Source organism: Schistocerca americana, chromosome 6 (genome assembly GCF_021461395.2).
Source record: "Schistocerca americana isolate TAMUIC-IGC-003095 chromosome 6, iqSchAmer2.1, whole genome shotgun sequence".
Classification (NCBI taxonomy): Eukaryota; Metazoa; Arthropoda; class Insecta; order Orthoptera; family Acrididae; genus Schistocerca; species Schistocerca americana.
Window position 1 is genome coordinate 296,692,554 of NC_060124.1, and position 21,757 is coordinate 296,714,310.

At 39.9% G+C, this 21,757-nt stretch overlaps 1 protein-coding gene across 1 annotated transcript in view; it reads left to right on the forward strand.

Moving 5' to 3' along the window:
* Nucleotides 1-21,757, forward strand: part of LOC124620103 (beta-galactosidase-1-like protein 2) — a 144,106-nt gene that overhangs the window by 51,559 nt on the left and 70,790 nt on the right. Inside the window, exons 4-5 of the mRNA XM_047146772.1 lie at nucleotides 9,973-10,114; nucleotides 17,361-17,508. Of these exons, the coding sequence (XP_047002728.1) occupies nucleotides 9,973-10,114; nucleotides 17,361-17,508 (290 nt within the window). The remainder of the gene's footprint in view (nucleotides 1-9,972; nucleotides 10,115-17,360; nucleotides 17,509-21,757) is intronic.

Here is a 21,757-nt window from a genome sequence, read left to right on the forward strand (position 1 = left end):
ACAGGAATATGGTAATCTTATTAGGTGCAGACTGAAACTTGACTATAGACTGGTACAGACAAATGTAGAACTCGTACAGACTGGTACAGACTAATGCAGACTGATACAGACTGATGCAGACTGATTAATCGGAGGTCTGTACACTTGTTACAATACCTCGCGTGTTCAAGTATCACTGCACGAGTGTGATCCACGAGGAGAAAAGGTTCTATGTTAGCAGCAATCTCATTGGCTGCATTACATATTAATACGTGGATTGGCGGAAGTAGAATTTGATCCATCTCTATGGCAGTGCTATCTCGTAGTGCGGAGACGGACGAGCACTGCGCCTGTGCTGTTGTGCTCAGCGGGGTGTGCTCTAGAGGGGAAGTTGTGTACACGTTGACTACGTGCAACTATGTACACAACACATTCACACCCTGGCTTGTGCCTCACCAGCCCTGGGATCACATCCATTTCGATTTTGCTGGCCCGTTTTTAGGGTCCATGTGGTTACTTATCATTGGTGCCTACTCCAAATACCCATATGTTGTCTGCATGGCATCCATCACCACAGAGGCCACACTCATGGCCCTGACCCACATTCTCACCATTGAGGGCCTGCCTCACACATTGGTCTCTGATAATGGCCCCCAATTCACAGCATCCTCCTTCCATGTCTTCTGTCAGGCCAACAGTATCAAACATATCCATAGCCTGCCTTTTCACCCTTCCTCCAATGGCACAGCAGAGAGACTTGTCCACCCATTTAAACAACAGTTGACAAAGGCGGTCGTAACGTCTCCAACCACGTCTGCCCTCACCCTGTTCTTGAGCACATATCGCACCATACCAATTGAGGGACGTAGTCCAGTGGAGCTCCTCCATGGGCAACAGCTGCAAACCCTGCTCCATTTGCTGATGCCATCACCCTCCCACCCCCACTCCTGGCCCTCTCAGTGTTATGCCCCCAGCGCAGCTGTGTGGACCTGCATGTACTGGAGCAAGGTGGGTTGGATGCCTGCAATGGTCATCGCGGCCCGTGGGCAGCATGTGACGTCAGTGCAGATGTTGAAAGGGTTGGAGCACTGCCATCATAACCAACTCTGCCTGCATACCCCCGTGGGACTTCTGCCGCCACCTCCGCCTACATTCCCTCCTTCGGGTACAGACATAGTCCTCGAGTTGCCTCCACTGCCCCCCAGTTGCTGCCTCCCCGCAAGCCTGCCACTGGCCCTCCCTGTCCCCAGGTGGATTGGTGGCTCCCTCTGACATGCTGGCCTCGTGGTCGGTTGTCATGTACACCTCAGACATCCCTTTCTCCCTGACAATGGCAGTTGACAAGCTTGGGTCTTCTCCCATCTGCCACCCACTGCTGCACTGTCCAGGGCGTTTTTACCCCTGTTCAAAAGTTTCAGGGGTTAGTGATCTGGTACCGAACATCACAGGTTTTGAATCCATGGCAGACGGCATGGAACTCGATGACCACTAGAGGTTTCTGCAGCAGTCACACTGTACACCGTGGCTGTGCACACTCCTGGCCCCGAGTCTAATGTGAGGGCACCACTGTGGAGCACGTGGTCCCGGTGGCCAATAGCAGCATACCCTGTCATGTATTTAGGCAGCTGCCTCTCACTCAGTGAGGCAGTCTGGTATTCACATTGAGTCAGTTGATATCTTGCTTAAAGACATCGTGTTTACGTTGCCTGTGCTTACTTCCCATTTACGAGTGGACATTGTTTTGATTTTGTTAGGTTATCTATTGTGATCCCATTGCTTGATACTTTGTTGTTGATCTTGGTGTCTTGTTCAGTTGTCTCATTGTGCTTGTCCTCCCATTCCCGTTCATCTGTCTTGTTTGTTCGTGGGCCACTCCCATTCAGTCCTGCCATGTTTTCGTTAGCGGCATTCCTGTCGTGGTTACAATGTATAGTACTGCCGTTGTGCCCATCCACAAAACAAAAACATTGAAAATTTCTTCTCTGTTCCTTCTATTGGCCTCTGGAATAAGCTACCCTGCATTCTGTGCACTATTATATGCCATTGCTACTTTTAAGAAAAAGCTGAAGGATGTCGTTCTGTCATTGTCATAACATTTCCTCTCTATCCAACAGTAAAGGAAATGCTCTAACCTCCTCCAATTTACGCTTCTCATTCTTCTTATTTTTCAAACAGTCACCTCATTTTTCCCCCTTTCCTCATCCCATTCATCTTTCTCCGTCTCCTCCATCCTTTCTCCCAGGTCCATTGTCGTTAGCCCGTATAGATTAAAACTACATCAATGTAACTTGCATTTATTGCTGTACGCACAAACAGGTGTAAACTGTACATATTCTTCTTCTCTTTCTGCACCATAGCAATTACTTAATGTTTTATAATGTTATGTACTAGCTGTAGCTTATGCTTGTGGTAATGAATGTAATCTTTACAGCGTGCAAGCACTGTAACAAACATGTCTGTAAAGGTCATGCACAGAATAATGCACTTGTATGTGCACTGTGTCTTAGTGCTTTGTTCCTATTTAAGCAAGGAACATGGGTTAAAAAGTTTTTAGTTTAGCCCAGACCAGTGGCCATTTGTATATAAATTCCAATGTCTGTCTTACCGTAGCTATGTTACAGTAAATTAAGCAAAGTTTGAATGACAAACTAGACCTGGCTCCTGTGTTCTGTGAACAGATTAATTCCTTTTGCAAACGGATTTAATTATGTTGAAATTGATACTCAGCTAATGACACCACTTGTATGTGCACTGTCCAGTTGTGTGTAAACATGTAAACAACACTTTTTTGGGTAGGTTTTTCTGTACATTAAACTTGTGTGAATCAGCTTTGCACAATGGTAGATAAACGAATAAAGTCAAAACAAATTTTTTTATCCAATAATCTTTATCTGTTGTCGAGATACCATGTTTAAACCAGAGTGACTTGTACATGTCAGTTCAAACTTTGCACGAAGGAAAATAAATGGATAATATCAAAACAAAACATTTTTTATCCAACAATCTTTATCCATTGTCAAGATATAATAGTTTAAATTTGAGCTAAACGTGGCACATAAAATTCATTCTTGTGGTCATTGAATGCATAGAAATGGTTTAAACTGAATCAGATACATAAAATTTTTTCTTCCAATAAAGTTGAAAACTCGCTTTAAAAACTGGTTTTATTTGGATTTTATGTGGAACATATTTTTTGTGGGTTTTATGTGTGCCGGATTTTAAGTACAAAACACACACTTTCCTATAGGTTTTGCAGTGTTCCACTTCTATACTTTAAAATTGCACAACTCAGTTCAAGCTTTGCATGAACATACACTCCTGGAAATGGAAAAAAGAACACATTGACACCGGTGTGTCAGACCCACCATACTTGCTCCGGACACTGCGAGAGGGCTGTACAAGCAATGATCACACGCATGGCACAGCGGACACACCAGGAACCGCGGTATTGGCCGTCGAATGGCGCTAGCTGCGCAGCATTTGTGCACTGCCGCCGTCAGTGTCAGCCAGTTTGCCGTGGCGTACGGAGCTCCATCGCAGTCTTTAACACTGGTAGCATGCCGCGACAGCGTGGACGTGAACCGTATGTGCAGTTGACGGACTTTGAGCGAGGGCGTATAGTGGGTATGCGGGAGGCCGGGTGGACGTACTGCTGAATTGCTCAACACGTGGGGCGTGAGGTCTCCACAGTACATCGATGTTGTCGCCAGTGGTCGGCGGAAGGTGCACGTGCCCGTCGACCTGGGACCGGACCGCAGCGATGCACGGATGCACGCCAAGACCGTAGGATCCTACGCAGTGCCGTAGGGGACCGCACTGCCACTTCCCAGCAAATTAGGGACACTGTTGCTCCTGGGGTATCGGCGAAGACCGTTCGAAACCGTTTCCATGAAGCTGGGCTACGGTCCCGCACACCGTTAGGCCGTCTTCCGCTCACGCCCCAACATCGTGCAGCCCGCCTCCAGTGGTGTCGCGACAGGCGTGAATAGAGGGACGAAAGGAGACGTGTCGTCTTCAGCGATGAGAGTCGCTTCTGCCTTGGTGCCAATGATGGTCGTATGCGTGTTTGGCGCCGTGCAGGTGAGCGCCACAATCAGGACTGCATACGACTGAGGCGCACAGGGCCAACACCCGGCATCATGGTGTGGGGAGCGATCTCCTACACTGGCCGTACACCACTGGTGATCGTCGAGGGGACACTGAATAGTGCACGGTACATCCAAACCGTCATCGAACCCATCGTTCTACCATTCCTAGACCGGCAAGGGAACTTGCTGTTCCAACAGGACAATGCACGTCCGCATGTATCCCGTGCCACCCAACGTGCTCTACAAGGTGTAAGTCAACTACCCTGGCCAGCAAGATCTCCGGATCTGTCCCCCATTGAGCATGTTTGGGACTGGATGAAGCGTCGTCTCACGCGGTCTGCACGTCCAGCACGAACGCTGGTCCAACTGAGGCGCCAGGTGGAAATGACATGGCAAGCCGTTCCACAGGACTACATCCAGCATCTCTACGATCGTCTCCATGGGAGAATAGCAGCCTGCATTGCTGCGAAAGGTGGATATACACTGTACTAGTGCCGACATTGTGCATGCTCTGTTGCCTGTGTCTATGTGCCTGTGGTTCTGTCAGTGTGATCATGTGATGTATCTGACCCCAGGAATGTGTCAATAAAGTTTCCCCTTCCTGGGACAATGAATTCACGGTGTTCTTATTTCAATTTCCAGGAGTGTAGATATATGGATAAAGTCAAAACCAAATTTTTCTATCAGATAATCTTGATATGCTGTGGAGATATAGTGGTTTAAAGTTGAACTAAATGTAGCACCTAAAATCCATACTTAAGTGAAATAAATGTTCAGAAATGGCTTAAAGTGAATCACATAAGTAAAAGAAATTCAGTCTTATTCAGATTTTGCATGCAAAATGCAAATTTATGTGAGTTTTTTAATGTGTGATATTTCTGTGTTTCAGACTTATGTGACTCCTTTCAAATTTTATAAAAAGGTAGAAAATTCATGTAATTAATGGTCATCCTGTTGTTTTGTGAAAGACAAATTCATTGCCACAATGTAAGCAACACCGTTCGAAAGACAATAAAAAAACCTGTACCAGATCAGACATCACCCTAGTCAACAAAGATATACACTGGTTGCCAAACTATGGCGGTCTAATGTCAAAATTATGGTAGAGTAAAAGTTGGGAACCAGAATGAAAATTGTTCCTATCATTCACAAAAAAGGGTGAATATGTCCTGGGCACAGTTAAGAATGTAAAAGAAGGGAACTAACATTTCTACTTATCTGGTAACTTCAAAGACATTTAAATCAAAATATATCGACTCATCTGCACTTTTTTTATGAGCTAACATTACCTACACAGCCCAGTCAGCTGTCTCAGCTGCAGAGTGATGGCATACATGCATCTTGCAATTTACAGGCTAAAGTCTCTGGCCCTGTACCTAAAATCCAGAAGATTTCCCAACCGTAGCAAATAAAATATATCATACAGCTGAAGAACATACATATAATAGCTAAAAAAAGTTTTTCTTAGGGGATAAAATTTGTGGGGGTGGTTTTGTTCCTGAAGGGATGCTACAACAGTTTTTATTATTTTCTGGGTAGGGTGAGGGGTCCATTTTTTCCCCAAGGGGACCATTTCCCCCACAATCCAGTACCTGTTACTTGTATGGTGGGGAGTGAAGGAACAATAGGCACAAATATATGAGCTTCTAGAGAGGGGGATCCATCTACAAGAGGGGAGTATCTGAGAGTGGGGTTCATCTATAACAGGAAGTATCCCAGAGTGAAGATGCATGCATCCTAAACCTTAATGACAGATTGTGTCACATTACACAATATGACAAGTGTCATGTTGGATGACATGATGGCATGTGTCATGTTGTCCGCCCCTGGTAGCTGAGAGGTCAGCGTAACAGACTGTCAATCCTAAGGGCCCGGGTTTGATTCCCGGCTGGGATGGAGATTTTCTCCTCTCAGGGCCTGGGTGTTGTGTTGTTCTAATCATCATCATTTCATCCCCATCGACGTGCAAGTCGCCGAAGTGGCATTAAATCGAAAGACTTGCACCAGGCGAATGGTCTACCTGACGGGAGGCCTTCGTCACACGACATGTGTCATGTTATACAGCATGATGTGTCATATTACTTGACTTGACATGACAGGCTATATTACATGACATGGGTACTAATACTAACAAGTAAAAAAGTATGTATATGTCAAGCTGTTTTCATTTAAATGTGTTACCAATGACAGGTGGCACTAAAGCAGAGTTACTAAACACAGTTTTATGAAATTCCTCCACCAGGAAAGATGAAGTAAATATTCTAGAACTTGCCATCTGAGTAACTTAGAAGTATATATCATCAGTATTGTAAAGGAGCTTTAATGTGTCAATGAGGACAAGTCTTCCAGTCCAGATAGTATACAAGTCACACTTATTTCAGAGTACGCTGATATAATAACTTGAAACTAAGCAATCAGTTACAATGACCCACTCGACAAGACTGGTACCAAAAGATTAGAAGGTTTCATGGGTCACACCAATACACAAGAATGGAAACAGGAGTAATCTGCTGAATAACAGACCCATATTACTGACATCAATTTGCAGTAAGATTTTGGAACATGTACTCTGTTCAGACATTGTGAATTATCTTGAAGAAAATGATCTATTGTCACATAGTCAGCATGGGTTCAGAAAATAATGTTCTTGTGAAACATGAGTAGCTCTTTATTTACGTGAAGTAATCAGTGCTAAAGAGAGGGGATCTCAAATTGATTCCATATTTCTAGATTTCCAGAAGGCTTTTGTCTCCATTTCTTACAAGTAACTTCTAATCAAATTGCTTGTCTATAGAATATCATATCAGTTTTGTGATTAGATTTGTGATTTCCTGTCAGACAGTTCACAGTCCACAGTAACTGATGAAAAGTTGTCGAGTAAAACAGAAGTGATATCTGGTGTTCCCAAGAAAGTGTTGTAGGCCCTGTGCTGTTCATAATATAAGTAAATAATTTAATTCTCTTATATTGTTTGCAGATGACTGCCATTTACTATCTAATAAAGTCATCAGAAGATCAAACCAACTGCAAAATCATTTTGACAAGATATCTGTATGGTGCAAAAAGTGGCAATTGACTCTAATGAAAAGTGTGAGGCCATCACTACTAAAAGCAGTCCATTGAAGTTTGCTTACGTTATGAATTAAGAGTACCCCTATTTTGGGGCAAGGGAGAGCCTTGCTGCCACCCCCCCCCCCCCCACCCCACCCCCACCCCCTTGGACCACATCCTTAGCTCTCAGGGAAAGGAAGAATTTTAGTGTTATCAGGTGTTTTGCTTTCAGGAAAATGAAGTAGAAGTCAGTATTTCAACATGGTCAGAACTGGAACTTTTTTATGGCTACTTACAGGTAACCATTCATCTTCCAAAATATTAAATGTACTCCATACCTCGAGATCTTGTAACCCTCTCCCCCCCCCCCCCCCTCCCCTCCTCCATCCTGCCCTTACAAACTATTGTATGGGTCCCCTTGCTATAAGTCACACAAATCTAAAGACTGTCAGTTCAACTAAGTACCTATGGATTACAACTAAGAACAACTTAAATTGGAATGATTACACATATAATGTTGCAGAGAAGGCAAACCAGAGACTTGTTTTATTTGCAGAATGCTTAAGCAATGCAACAGATCTACTAAAGAGACTACCTACACAGTGAGAAATAATCTCTCTAATAAGAAAAATCAGGGCTCACAAAGAAAGACTGAACTGTTCATTTTTCCTGTGTGCTCTTTGAAAATGGAATGTCAAGGAGATAATCTGAAGGTCTTTCAGGGAACCCTTCACCTGGCATTTAAGTGTGAATTGCAAGGTAGACAAGTGCCTGTAGATTTAGAGAGAGCCTAATGACCCTAATCTTGCCATGGTAAGTAAATCACTAAAAAAAAGATGAGATGTATAGTCAGAATTGCCTCATGGATAACTACATTTCTCCAGAATCCAAAATGATCTTCCACAAGGTAGGCTTCAACCAGTTGTCCTTTCTTCTGTAACATATTTGCTGCAGTGTTTTGTAATGATGAGTTATTAAACTGATGGTTCGGTAATATTCACACCTCTTTCTTTGGAATAGGAATTATTACAATCTTCCAAAAATCTGAAAATATTTTGCCTCTCTTATATATTACCCATGTCAGATGGAATAGTTTTGCGATGTTGTCTCTCCCATGTATCTCAGTAATTCTGAGGCAATTTCACCTACTCCAGTACTTGTAGTGTCATACCTCTGATCTCATTTTCATCTCCATTCTCCTCTGTTTGTACACTATTGTCTTCAAGTTTGCTTTCCTTGTATAAACCTTCTACATTTTTCTACCACATTTTAGCTCCGCTAATTTCAAGTTGCCGCCACTCATACCTCACCTGTCTTTCAACAACTTCTTTGCCTCTACACTTCTGCCTCGACTGACATCTCTGCCCAAACTCTTTGTCTTTAAATATGTCTGCTTGTGTCTGTATGTGTGGATGGATATGTGTGTGTGTGTGAGTGTATACCTGTCCTTTTTTCCCCCTAAGGTAAGTCTTTCCGCTCCCGGGGTTGGAATGACTCCTTACCCTCTCCCTTAAAACCCACTTCCTTTCGTCTTCCCCTCTCCTTCCCTCTTTCCTGATGAGGCAACAGTTTGTTGCGAAAGCTTGAATTTTGTGTGTATGTTTGTGTTTGTTTGTGTGTCTATCAACCTGCCAGCGCTTTCGTTCGGTAAGTCATCTCATCTTTGTTTTTATATATAAATATATAATTAGGCACATATTTACAAACCTTCACCCCCACACAGTGGATGTTCATTTACTGTATATTGTACAACAAAACACTAGACTTTACAGAAACTGATAAATAAAACAGCATTTCTGTATTGTTGTATGGACATACATATTATTCTTGCGTTTATTTGCCTTACATTTCGCTTTTTTGCCACTTTTTTCCCGTTCAAATATGTTTATTCTACGCAATTTCTTGCATTATACAATGGTTTCAACAGCTTGGGAGGATTTGTGTGTGCTGCAGGCATGTTAATTTTTCTAGGACTATCATTTTGCTCCGCTTCTTCTCCCTTTGTTTCTTCCTGATCATCTTCTGTGTTGCAGATTTCTATTAAATTTGTTCCTGAAGTAAAAGTAGAGTGAATTGACAGGAAGCCATTGCTTCGAATGTCTTAATCTGTGCTACATGGAATGTTTTGTATTTTAAATAATTCGCTATTAGATTGTACAGTATTGTCTTGCATTGTGTTGCTACTCTTTCTTGCACGTTCTCAGTTTCCCCACACACTTCATGTCACACGATGTGATGATTAGCTATGAAACTGCCAAGCCATCCTGTGGATGTCAAACTCTTATTTCCAAGCTCTTTAGCGACTTCCAGAACGTCACTCTGTAATGTGGTTCCAGACAAAGGTGAGTGGTTTTTGCTTGCACGCTTACAAACCATTCCCACACTATTTCATTACTTTCTTCATTTCCCATGTTCTTCCCTTTCATTTGCCAGTTCCATTTGCCCCACCTTATCCCTGTTTCTTAAGGTGTCATAAATTTGTGTTTTATCGCATTTTAAATGCACCATCATTTCGTGCACAGAGAGTTTCTTTCTCACACTCCTGGACTACTTTAATCTTTTCATTAAATGTTACTGACACATACTTTTTGTTTGACATCATGTTACTGGTATCACTTAAAGTGCTCCTAGTGAGCTGAAATTGACAGAAGATAATGCTCACAGTGCTTTTATTTGGAATGCTTGACCTTGCTGGGTAAAACCATTGTTTAATCAAACATCAGCCACCTCTTTCGCTGGATATATTCCGATACTGAAAACAGAATAAAAAGTCTGAAGGCATTACTTTCCAACATGCCCTCTTACATAATGAGATACTATATACCTGACCCTGACGTCACCTCTGTTGTTGCAGTTGGCTCCTGAGAATACCTGATATCAAAGTCCGAACATCTGATGAGAAATATACTTCAAAAGTAAAAGCATACTTCGATAAACTCCTACCAATTATTGCAAAGTGGCAATTCATAAAAGGTGGACCCATCATTGCAGTCCAGGTGAGTAGTGAAGCAAAATGAAAACTGTTTAATGAAGCTGTTTGAAATGATGTTAACAGTACTCTTTGCCATCATTGTCATTTTGTTTTTAAGTTGTTTTTTTTTCACCTGGGCTCTTCTGTATCTTATTCATTTGATACTTCTGTAACTTTACCATCTTTATAACTGATATAACTTTGATCTATATTCTAATTTCCTAGCATTATTCTTAACTCTTGGTATCTATATGAACTGCTCAGACTTAGACATATTTTTTCTTCAGTTTTTCGGGAGCATTAAGTTGATCATTAAGCTGAAAATTGAGGAAATCATTTTATGCAATGAGAGCTACAACATTCTGAACTGTGAAAAAATATATATCTTGTGTTTCACCATGGTGAAGCCATATCTCATATGTACAACTGATGTGTGTCATGTGCTCCAGCCAAATACTCATCCTTCAAAAGATGGCAGTAAGGATTCTGTACAAATCCATAAATAGTATGTCATACAAATGAGAGTTTAAGAGTAAAAAATTACTTAGAATGCAATCAAAATATATATACAGGCTGTCTCTCCTATGGGTCATCAGGTGGATTTTATCTGGTGTTTTGGCAGATATTTGCACAATTTTGTTTTTGCAGCATGTAGCTAGAGTCAGAGCCCAAACAAAACCTGCCCATCATAGCTCTCATACAACACCCAGTAGCAATGAAAAGTGCTGGTATATTTCATATTGCAAACAAAATGATTTTCACATCATAATTTTCCTTTTCCATTTGATAAAAGGGTCTCAGATTAATCTAGTGCATTATTTGTTTAATGGATATGTATTAACAAAAAGAGTAAAACATGAAGAATAATCAGTGGTCCACCAGTGACTAAACAGTGCTCCTGCATGGCAGTAGCAGTCAGCAAGTGTCATGGCAGTGCTGTCACAGATAAGTACCAGTTATTCTTTGTGTTTTACTCTCCCTGTTAATACACATCAATGAAACAAATACTGCACCAGACTAATTTGGGACCACTCTGTCAAATGAGCACATAAAATGACACTTTAAAAATAATTTTGTTTGTAACTGGAGGCAAATTTACATTCTCTATCAACATTGGGCATTACATAAAATATGTGACAAGCATTATCTGTCTGGGACAACTCCAGCTACATGTCACAAAAACGAAGTTGCAGATATCTGCTGAAACACCAGAGAAAATGCACCTGATGACTCTTAGGAGATTTTCTTTTTTTCGGTCAAAACATTATGATCACTGACCACTACAACATTGGCTATCACCTGGTGACACTGTGAGCACATTATGTGGTAACAAAAATATGTAGGCAGAGGAAACACGAAAGGAGGGGGGGGGGGGGTCACGCTAGCAAAGATAGGGGCTGCAAGTGGTGAAATCCATCAAGATAAGCAGCTTTGATGAAGGGCAGATAATTACTATGCAGAGACTGTAAACAAATATCTCATAAACAGTTAATCTTGTCAAATGTCCATGTGCTATTATTATGAGCATCTACGAAAAGAGGTAGATGGACAATGAAACTTCCACTAGGTGCTACCTATTTGGAACGTCCATGACTGTTTATAGAATGTGGGGTTCAGAAAGTTGTCTGCTCTGTAAAGTAGGATAGATAGTGATCTGTGGCATCTCTGCCAAAAGAGCACAATGCTGGTGCATGCACAAGTATTTTGGAGCACACGGTTCATCACACATTGTTAAACATGGAGCTCTGCAGTAGACCACCCCTACGTGTTCACTGTTGACCCAACAAAGTCATCCATTTCCATTGCAGTGGACATGGGACTATCAGAATTTGACCATTGATCAATGGAAACATGTTGGCTCTTAGGGTGAATCACATTTTTGCTACACTAGGTTGATGTTTACCTCCACAAATGCCATCATTGAGGTGAACGGCAGCTTGAAACGTGCAAGGCACCATGAACACAGGCTGGAGGGAGCAGTATTAAGCTGTGTGAGACATTCTCCTGTGATTGCATTGTACCTGTGGTAGTAATTGAAAACACACTGACAGCTATGAACCACCTGCATTCCTTCATGCTTGATATATTCCTCGACGGGGATGTCATCTTTCAGCAGTATAATTGTCCATGCCTCAGGTCCAGAACCAGGGTACAGTGGGTTGAGGGGCATTATATTAAATGTGTGTTGATGTCTTGGCAACCAAATTCACCTGATGTAAATCCTACGGAACCCATTTGAGTCACTATTGGGCGCCATCACCATGTATGCAAATCAGCAGCCCATTATTTATGTGAATTACATGACATGTGGATACATATCTAATGCCACATACCTCCACAAAACTACCAACAAACTGTCAGATCCCTAATATGCTGAATCAATTATGTATTTTGTTCCAAAGACAGACAAACAAGCCATTAAGTGGATGGTCATAATGTTTTGGCTCATTAGTGTGTATGTGTGTGTGTGTGTGTGTGTGTGTGTGTGTGTGTGTGTGTGTGTGTGTGTGTACAGTGTGAATTACCTGAAACTTGAATCACAGATATTGCGGAAATGAGAAATACTGTTGATGTGCAGTTTTCCCATAATTGATTGGTACGCAGGGGTTTGTATTTTTAGCCAATACACAAATTGTAATAATACTTAGAAAGTGTACTTTTTGTGCAAACATACACCTTTTTAAATGTAACAATTCCTATTGACATCAAAAAACTAAAATTAGGGTAAATTAGAATATCAGTGATGTTTGTTGCAGGATTCTAGTGAGTGTCATTTATGACATATTGTATTTTGCAATATTCCCACACAAACACTTGTACAATACCTGTAATAGCACACAATGAAGAACAACACAAGTGCATACAATAGTTATGTGGATTATGATCAGTAACAAGATAACTGACCATCACAGGTTGTGTTCAAAATGTACACCAGCAGCCCCAGTATATGCTTCCCATCTGGTATGGGACAACTGCAGCACACTAGCATTTCAACGGAGATGTCCAAGCAGGCTGCAGTAATACACTGTTGCATAACATTGGGTGTAGTTGGTGTGTGCTTGTAGACAGTGTCTTTCAGTTTTCCCTACAGAAAAAGTCTACAGGCATCAAATTCTGGAAATGACCTGACCAAGGTACCAGTTCATGAGGACATGCTGTAGTACTTCCTCCATTATGGGCTGGACAGCCATCATGTTGGGACCACAGGTTCTTCCTAGTCTGCTGAGGAACATCTTCTAGCATCTGTGGAAGATGGTCTGTTATGAGGCAGTGATACTTGTGCACATTCTTTGTTCCAACTATGAAAATCAGACCTATGAGCTGATGCTTCACTATCCCACACCACATCTTTACACTCTATGGATGCTGATGTTCCACCTGACAAAACCATTGAGGAGTGTCAACATACCAATAGTACCTGGTCATGATTGGTAAATGTGGTTTATCAGTAAACAAGACACATGGTACATCTGGAATATCCTGTCGTAATGCCCATGTACAGAAATTAACATGATTCTCGCAATCATTTCCATGCAGTTCTTGATAGAAATGTGATAGGGATGGAACCTAAGTTGATGGACAATGTGCAGGACACTTACCTGACTTGTGCCCTTTCCTCATGTGAATGCATGGGAGGTAAAATGCAAAGAACTGCTACAGCAGCAAGAACATTAATTTCCCCCAGTTCTCCCAACACTTGTTTTCTTCTGTTACATTGTCTAGGTGTTACATTACCACTTTCATGTAACGGGCTGAAGAGATTCATAAGTAATCACCATGATGGTTGGCATTTATTGGGATATCTTGCTGCATACACCATACAACAACGAATTCCATTCTTCCTACACTCTCCATACACAATGAGCATGTCAGCTTTTTCTGGGTTGGTAAATCCCATCATCCACTCATGACCTACTGCTTGTACTATCAGACACCAACTGGCTAGCAAGCTGCATTGCGCTCAAGGAACATACAAGCACACTGTAAGCAAACAGAACATCATACCTAGCAAGTGCTCAGATTGATTGGCACAAACGAGTGTCACTGCACAAACTTTTCAAAATATGACATCTCATAAATGACTTGCACTATAATTTTGCAGCAAATACCATAAATACCATTGATATTCTGATTTATCCTACTTTTAATTTGATAATGTCAGTAGGAATTCTTCCAATTAAAATGTGTATGTTTGCACAAAAATACATTTTTTAAGTATTGTTACAATCTGTCTATTGGCTAATAATATGAGTTCCTTGCTAATAAGTGTTTTTAAAGTACCAAGTAATTCTTTTTAAAGTAATAAATTGTCTTCTTATTTGTATCATGCTGTTGTCTTCAGTCCAAAGGCAGGTCTCATTCAGCTCTCCTTGTTAGTCTGTCTTCATGTTTGCATAAATACTGCAACTTACATCAATTTCAGTGTGCTTACTGAACTCACGCCTTAGTCTCCCTCTACATTTTTTCCCCTCATACACTCCTTCATCAGGAAATTGATAATTCCTTGATGCCTTGTAATATGTCCTCTTCACTTTTAGTCACATTGCACCATAAAATTTATTTTCTCCCCCGATGCACTTTGGTACATCCGCATTAAATATTCAGTTTACCCATCTAATATAAATGAATGGATGTAGACACACTAACTGAAAAAGACCTGATTCTCCTGGTCTTTATTTTCATTTACAAGATCTGTTCAAAAAATGCCAGAACTTTGTGCACAAAATTTTTTGACACTTACCTTTTACTTATTGTGCATTATTTCCTTTGAAATACTCTCATCCACAATTGACACACTGCTCCCAAAGCCATTTTCACTTCTGGAAGTAATCTTAGTACACCTCTTCCTAGATCTGCGAATTTTCTTTTACCTCATCTATTGTTGAAAATCTTCATTTGGAACTAAAGAAAAGTCGGTAGAGGACAGGTGTGGAGAGTACAGAGGATGAAGCAGTAAAGTTATTTGTTTTTTGGACAACAGTCATGCACCAACAGGGATGAATGTGTGGATGTGTTGTTGTGATTCAAGAGCCATGAATTGTCTCACCACATTTCAGGCTGTTCCCCTCTTACATTTTCTAGCAGGTATTACAACATATCCTGATAATACCATTGATTAACAGTTTGTTCCTGTGTCATGAACTCATAATGAGCTAATCCTTCAACATAAAAGAAAAGTGTCAACATGTCTCTGACATTTGACCTGATCTGATGATCTTTTTGGTTTTGGAGAACCTTTCCCCACCCATTGCGAAGATTGAACCTTGGTCACAATATCATAACCATAGACCCATGACTCATCACCAGTTATGATTATCTTAAGGAATATGTTGTTCTAATTTGCCTGATCCAAAAGCTCTTCACAGATTGTGAGGTGAAGGCCTTTCTGGTCTCAACTCTAGAGCCATTACTTGGTGACAACATGATGTATTCCAAGATGCAGAGTCAGGATTTCATGACATGATCCAATTGAAATGTTACATTCTTCTGCAGTCTCTTGGACAGTCAGTCTTTGACTGACACACACAATTTTGTTGACATTTCTGACATGAGCCTCATCAGTAGACATTGAAGGGCATCCGTCTTTGACTTCCATCTGGCCATTTTTAAACCACATGAACAATTTGTAACACCAAGTACAGCTTAAGCACTCATCACCATGGGGTTCCTGGATGACATGGTAGGTCTCTGTGAAGGTTTTCTTGAGTTTCATGCAAAATTTAATGCAGAAACATTGCTCCTCTAACTCTGCCATCTCAGAGTTTGCAAACTTTGTGACACAACATTCTACTCAATACAGCACTGAACAATCACTAACAGACATACAACAGTGAAACTCCCAGTAGTTACACATGAAACACAGGCATATGCAGGGATGCACACCACATTTCACTCCAGCACACCATTGGTGTGAAATTATGAATGTTCCTGAATTTTTGACCAGACATTGTATTTTCTGAGAACATTCAAGATCACTTGAGAAGATCATAAAAATGAACATGTAAAAAAACCATAAAAATGTTAATTTTCATATCCAAAAATACTTCTAGATGCCCAAACATGCTCTAAGTATTCTTATTTCCACTTTGATATTCAGTGATGCACTAACTTGAAATAAAGTACTCTGTCATTCTTCATTTCCTTATAGAGCATCAAGAACACACTTCTCATGTTCCTCTAATAAATTTTTTGGCATTGCAGAATTGACACACTTGTTCAGTTTTGCCAATGACAATGTGTTTGAGTTTGTTGTAATTTTTAGTGGGATCATAACAGAATGCTTCACATGCCAAACTGTAATCTCTACTTCTTCTGCTTTACACTTTTCATATACCAATGTTTTGTTCTTCACAAACTTCTCTCAATTCTATAATGTTGAGGTTGCTGTTATTTTTATTCCAAACTCTACTTAGTTCATCACTTAGTCTCATTTCTTCAGCAGTTTATCTGCGTCTGCATGCTGAATGTCTCCCATGACCCTCTTCTCTAATGTCATCCCTCTCAGTCTATTCATTCTGTTCTGTTGTGAATTTAAAAGTGCTTCTCCCCTTTCATCTGTTTCGTTTCTTCTAGTTTCTTTCTGTTTACTTCTTTCCAATTCACCACTGCCAAAATCTCCTCCTCTTTTATGTTTTGGAATCCTGTAAAATGTTACTATTATTTAACACACAACAATTGAATGAGTTCACTGTTTGCTACCTTAAGCAATACTCTCAAATTTATTTAACTTTTTATAACATTCACATTTCTTGATCTGCTCTAACTGATTTCAAAACGTATACTGATGCATATGTCTCATCATCACATATCTATACCATTCTGAGCTTGAAAGTATTCAAATCACAACAGGATAACAGAACATTCAAGAACGTTTCTGGAAAATTCTAGAGTCTTATGGAAAGTTCTATAAAATTATGGAAAATTCTTGAAGTCTCAGGAAAATCCTATAACATTGTGGAATATTCTCCAATGTCCTAGAAGGAGCATTTGGCCAGCCTCAGCTACTTTGGCATTTGATTCCCAGCTGCTTCATTGACTTCAGTTAGATGTCCATTAATACAATGCATGCCCTCTTTTGACACCCACTTCTTCAAATCCAACCCCTACATTTCCACACAGAAACCTGCTTCATGGATGAGGATTGGAGGGCTACCATAGCATATATTCCTCATGGGACTGTGGGGATGCATAGCAGAACTATGGCAGCATGTATGGTCAAACCACATTTCATGTATTCTAATAGATGATATGACTTTGTTTTTCTCTTTTAGCTGGAAAATGAATATGGAGGAACAGGTGCCAATGATAAAGAATATCTAGAATTTTTACGTGACCTGTACATCAGTCATGGGATTGATGGATTATTCTTCACATCTGATACCCCAGGTCGTAGTGGTGACCGTGGTGCCTTGGATGGAGGTAACTATAATATTATTTTCCTCAGTCACAGTGATTAAAATGAAATATTTGTAACTTCTCCTTTGTCATATGTGGTATGTTAATATTTAAATCCACATGAATATGGATGAACATGTATTTGTGGTAGCACATTATTTCCTGCCTACAGTACAGTGGTAGAGGCATTACACTCCCTAACTCACTTGAAACAGTAACAATTTTAACTAATCTCTGCACAATAAAGACCCATCTGGTATGTAATCAGCAGTTAAACAGGTTTAACACATTGGGATGGTATTTGCCATTTGCTATACTTCCTGTTTTGAGTGAACTTAGTATCTGTGTATTAGCACACACTTCTCCTATGAGTTCCTAGGCAAAGAATTGGAAGACTGGTCTCAGTTTTTAATAGGAGGGAAAAAAGAATGCAATCAGCCCTGAAGACCATGCTATAACAGAGGATTCTCTTAATCAGAGCATCTACCTATGATAGCTTGTGTTTTTTCTTATTAAGTTTCAAAAAATTCTCTTACCAAAGGCAGCAGAAATTCTACCACTGGCATATTTTGTCCTGTTAGTATCCACTGTAAAGAATGAGAAATGAAAACAAACAGATCCAGAAAAATGCGTAGTCTGTACCATTTCTCTGTCTAACACACATTCATTTGTGCTCAGTACCATTTTAGTTTATGCCCTGTTTTACAAGGATAATGTATTTGACTATTAATCAGTAAGTCCTGGGTCCTGGGTTTGAACCTCACTGTTCCTTAAATTTTGAATAAAAATCATTAGCAATGGTGACTGAAGACTTCTGACATAAGAAGCCAAACTCATTCTGTCAATGGTGTCATAAAAAGGGGGCAAGGAGCAGACAGTTCAGGGCACTCTCCTAGCCTTGAGATGGGAAACTGCTCCTAAAATGTGGAAGAATTAGCAATGACCAGTGACATGAGGATGAAGAAGATAGTGGAAACCACTGCATTAAGGACACATACTGGGTATCCACAGGATATGTAGCCTTTAATTGAAAAAGTGTCATGATGATCTCTCCATTGGCAAAACATTCTAGATTAGTTCTCCATTGGAATCTCCGAGAAGGAACTGCCAAGGAGAAGGTGAACTTAAGGAAAATATAGAATAACCAATAAAAGGGTGATGTTCTATGAGTTGTGTCATGAAATGCCAGAAGTTTGAACATGGAAGGATAGCTAGAAGTCTGAAAAGGCCTCAATCGGAATATAGTGGAGGCCAGGGAAGTAAAGTGGAGAGAAGACAAGGATTTCTGGTCAGACAAGTATAGGTTAATATCAACAGCAACAGAAAATGGTATAATGAGAGTATTATTCATTATGAATAGAATAGAAGCATTGGAAGTGTGGTGTTGCAAAGAATGCTGATGACTAGATGGGTAGATCACAAAACTAATGGGGAGGTACTGAATAGAATTGGGGAGAAAAGAAATTTGTGGCACAACCTGACTAGAAGGGATTAGTAGTTGGTAGGTTACTTTATGAGACATCAAGGGATCACCAATTTAGCACTGGAGGGAAATGTGGGGGAGGGGGGGGGGGAAGGTGTAAAAATCATAGAGGGAGACCATGAGATGAATACAGTTAGTAGATTCAGAAGGATGTAGGTTACAGTAGTTATTCAGAGATGAAGAAGCTAGCACAGGGTTGAGAGGCATGGATAACTGTATCAAACTAGTCTTCAGACTGAAGACCACAACATCAACAACATTTGTTATGAATAGGAAGGTAGGGCAGAGAGTGAATAGATGTGAACAGATCAATGATAGGTTTGTCCTCATCAGAATCAACAACAAATCAACAGTAACAACAATAGTTCAAGTATACATGCCAATAAAAGAGAGGAATATGAAGAGACAGAGTAAGTATAAGATGGTACTGAACAGTTAATTCAGTATGTAAAGGAAGATGAAAATCTAAGTTATGGGGGACTGGAAAGCAGTTGTAGGGGAAGGAGAAAAAGGAGAGTTATAGGAGAATATCATCTTTGTAGAGGGAATGAGAGAGAAGAAATACTAATTGAGTTTTGCAGTAAATTTCAGTTACAATAACAAATACTCCATTCAAGAATCACAAGAGATGTAAACTCACCCATGATTTAATAATGATGAAGAGTAAGCTGAAGTTTAAGAGACTAGTCAGGAAGAATCAGTGCACAAAGAAGTTGGATACTGAAGTACTAAGGATTGAAGAGACATGCTTGAAGTTCTCTGAAGCTATAGATACTGTGATAACAAATAGCTCAGTAGCCAATTCAGTTGAAGAGAAGTGGAAATGTCTAAAAAGGGCAATCACAGGAGCTGGAAAGAAAAACTTAAATACAAGGAAAGTAGCTGTGAAGAAACCTTGAATGACAGAAGAAATACTTTAATTGACTGACAAGAGGAGGAAGTACAAAAATGTTCAGGGAAACTGAAATGGTTTGGAAGGAGTGAATGAGTATTTAGACAACTCAAAACAACCTTCAGTGGAATTAAAAGCAAAAGTGGTTGTGTTAAGAGTAGAATGGGAATTCCCCTGTTAAATGCAGAGGGGGGAGGGGATGTGTGGAAATAGTACATTTAATCCCTCTGTGATGGGAAGGATCTTTCTGATGACATAGTAGAAACAATAATTAACAGGGAAATGATAGGGGATCTGATATTAGAATCAGAATTTAAAAGAGCTTTGGACATATTAAGATTAAATAAGGCAGAAGGGATAGATAACATTCCACCAGAATTTCTAAAATCATTGCGTGATCATGTTGGTGTGTAGACGGTATGAGACTAGCAATATACCATCAGACTTTTGGAAAAATATCAGCCACACAATTCCAAAGATTGCAAGAGCCAACAAGTCCTCATGCACCAAAGTTGCTGACAAGAATAATGTACAGAAGAATGGAAAAGAAACTTTAGATCTGTTATATGTTGATCGGCTTGGCCTTAGGAAAGGTAAAGGTACTAGAGAGACAGGTCTGACATTGCACATGGTAATGGAAGCAAGACTGAAGAAAAATCAAAATACATCCATGAGATCTGTTGACTGGTAAAAGGCATATGATAATAAAATGGTGCAAGATGTTCAGAATTCTGAGAAAAATAGAGGTAAGTTATAGGGAAAGATGGGTAACACAATACATACAAGAATGAAGAGGGAACAATAAGACTGGAAGACCAAAAATGAAGTGCTCAGATTAAGAATAGTTTAACACAGGGACGCAGTTTTCTGCCCCTGCTGTTCAGTCTATACAGCAAAGAAGCAATGAAAGAAATAAAAGAAAAGTTGGAGAGTAGGTTTAAAATTTGAAGTGAAAGTTTATCAATGACAAGATTTGTTGATGACATTGCTATCCTCAATGAAAGTGAAGAAGAATTACTGGATCTGTTGTAGTGGTTCTGGCTGCTTTATCTCTTCATTTGTCGTCCTAAGAGTCGACGTACTTTGTTGCTACACTAGCTGAAAAATGAGTTGTGGATTCCAACACTGACTACTGTAAATAATGTAGCCAACAGGTGCACAGTTGCATTTCACAGTAACTTAATTTCATTGTTCACAACCCCCTAATAATACGCAGTTATATGGCCTGTGCTCTATTGCATAACTTTCGATAAGCCTCATTAATAGTTTGCAGGCAAACCTCCACATACTGCTACAATGGTTTTCTGTTGAACATCTATGAGCAGTAAAATCTAACCACAAAGTTCACAGTTCTTGAAGAACAGAAAGGTATGTATTGAGCAGACACTGTCATTGTTTTTACACACGGCCTAATTGTTTAACACTTATTCCATCATTAAGTTGAAGCATTGTTGTTGTTCTAATGCACACAGGTTTCATGTCTGAAACTCAGCCATGGACTGACTGCCTAATGACCAAACATTGGGCCCTTATATATCCTCACAATAATAGGGGCCAAAACTACACATTGTTCAAAGTTAAATTTACAGAAATTACAATTACATGACTCATTAAAGTAATTGAATATATCAAAAAATTGTGTGTTTTTAACAGTTACTTCTACTACAAGGGTTAAGCTGAATTATTTGTTTAAATGATGAAATTAACATATATAGTTTCATAAACAATACTTTTGGCAAAACTGTTACCTACTTTGGAATTTATTAAGTGCTGACTTTGCTAACATGTATTTGAATATAGCCAAATAAGTCGTTTAAGAATACTGTTAGTTTTTCCTCCAAATGTTTATAATTAGTACAGAATTTATATTTGTTTATATGTCAGTAATAGAATTTAAG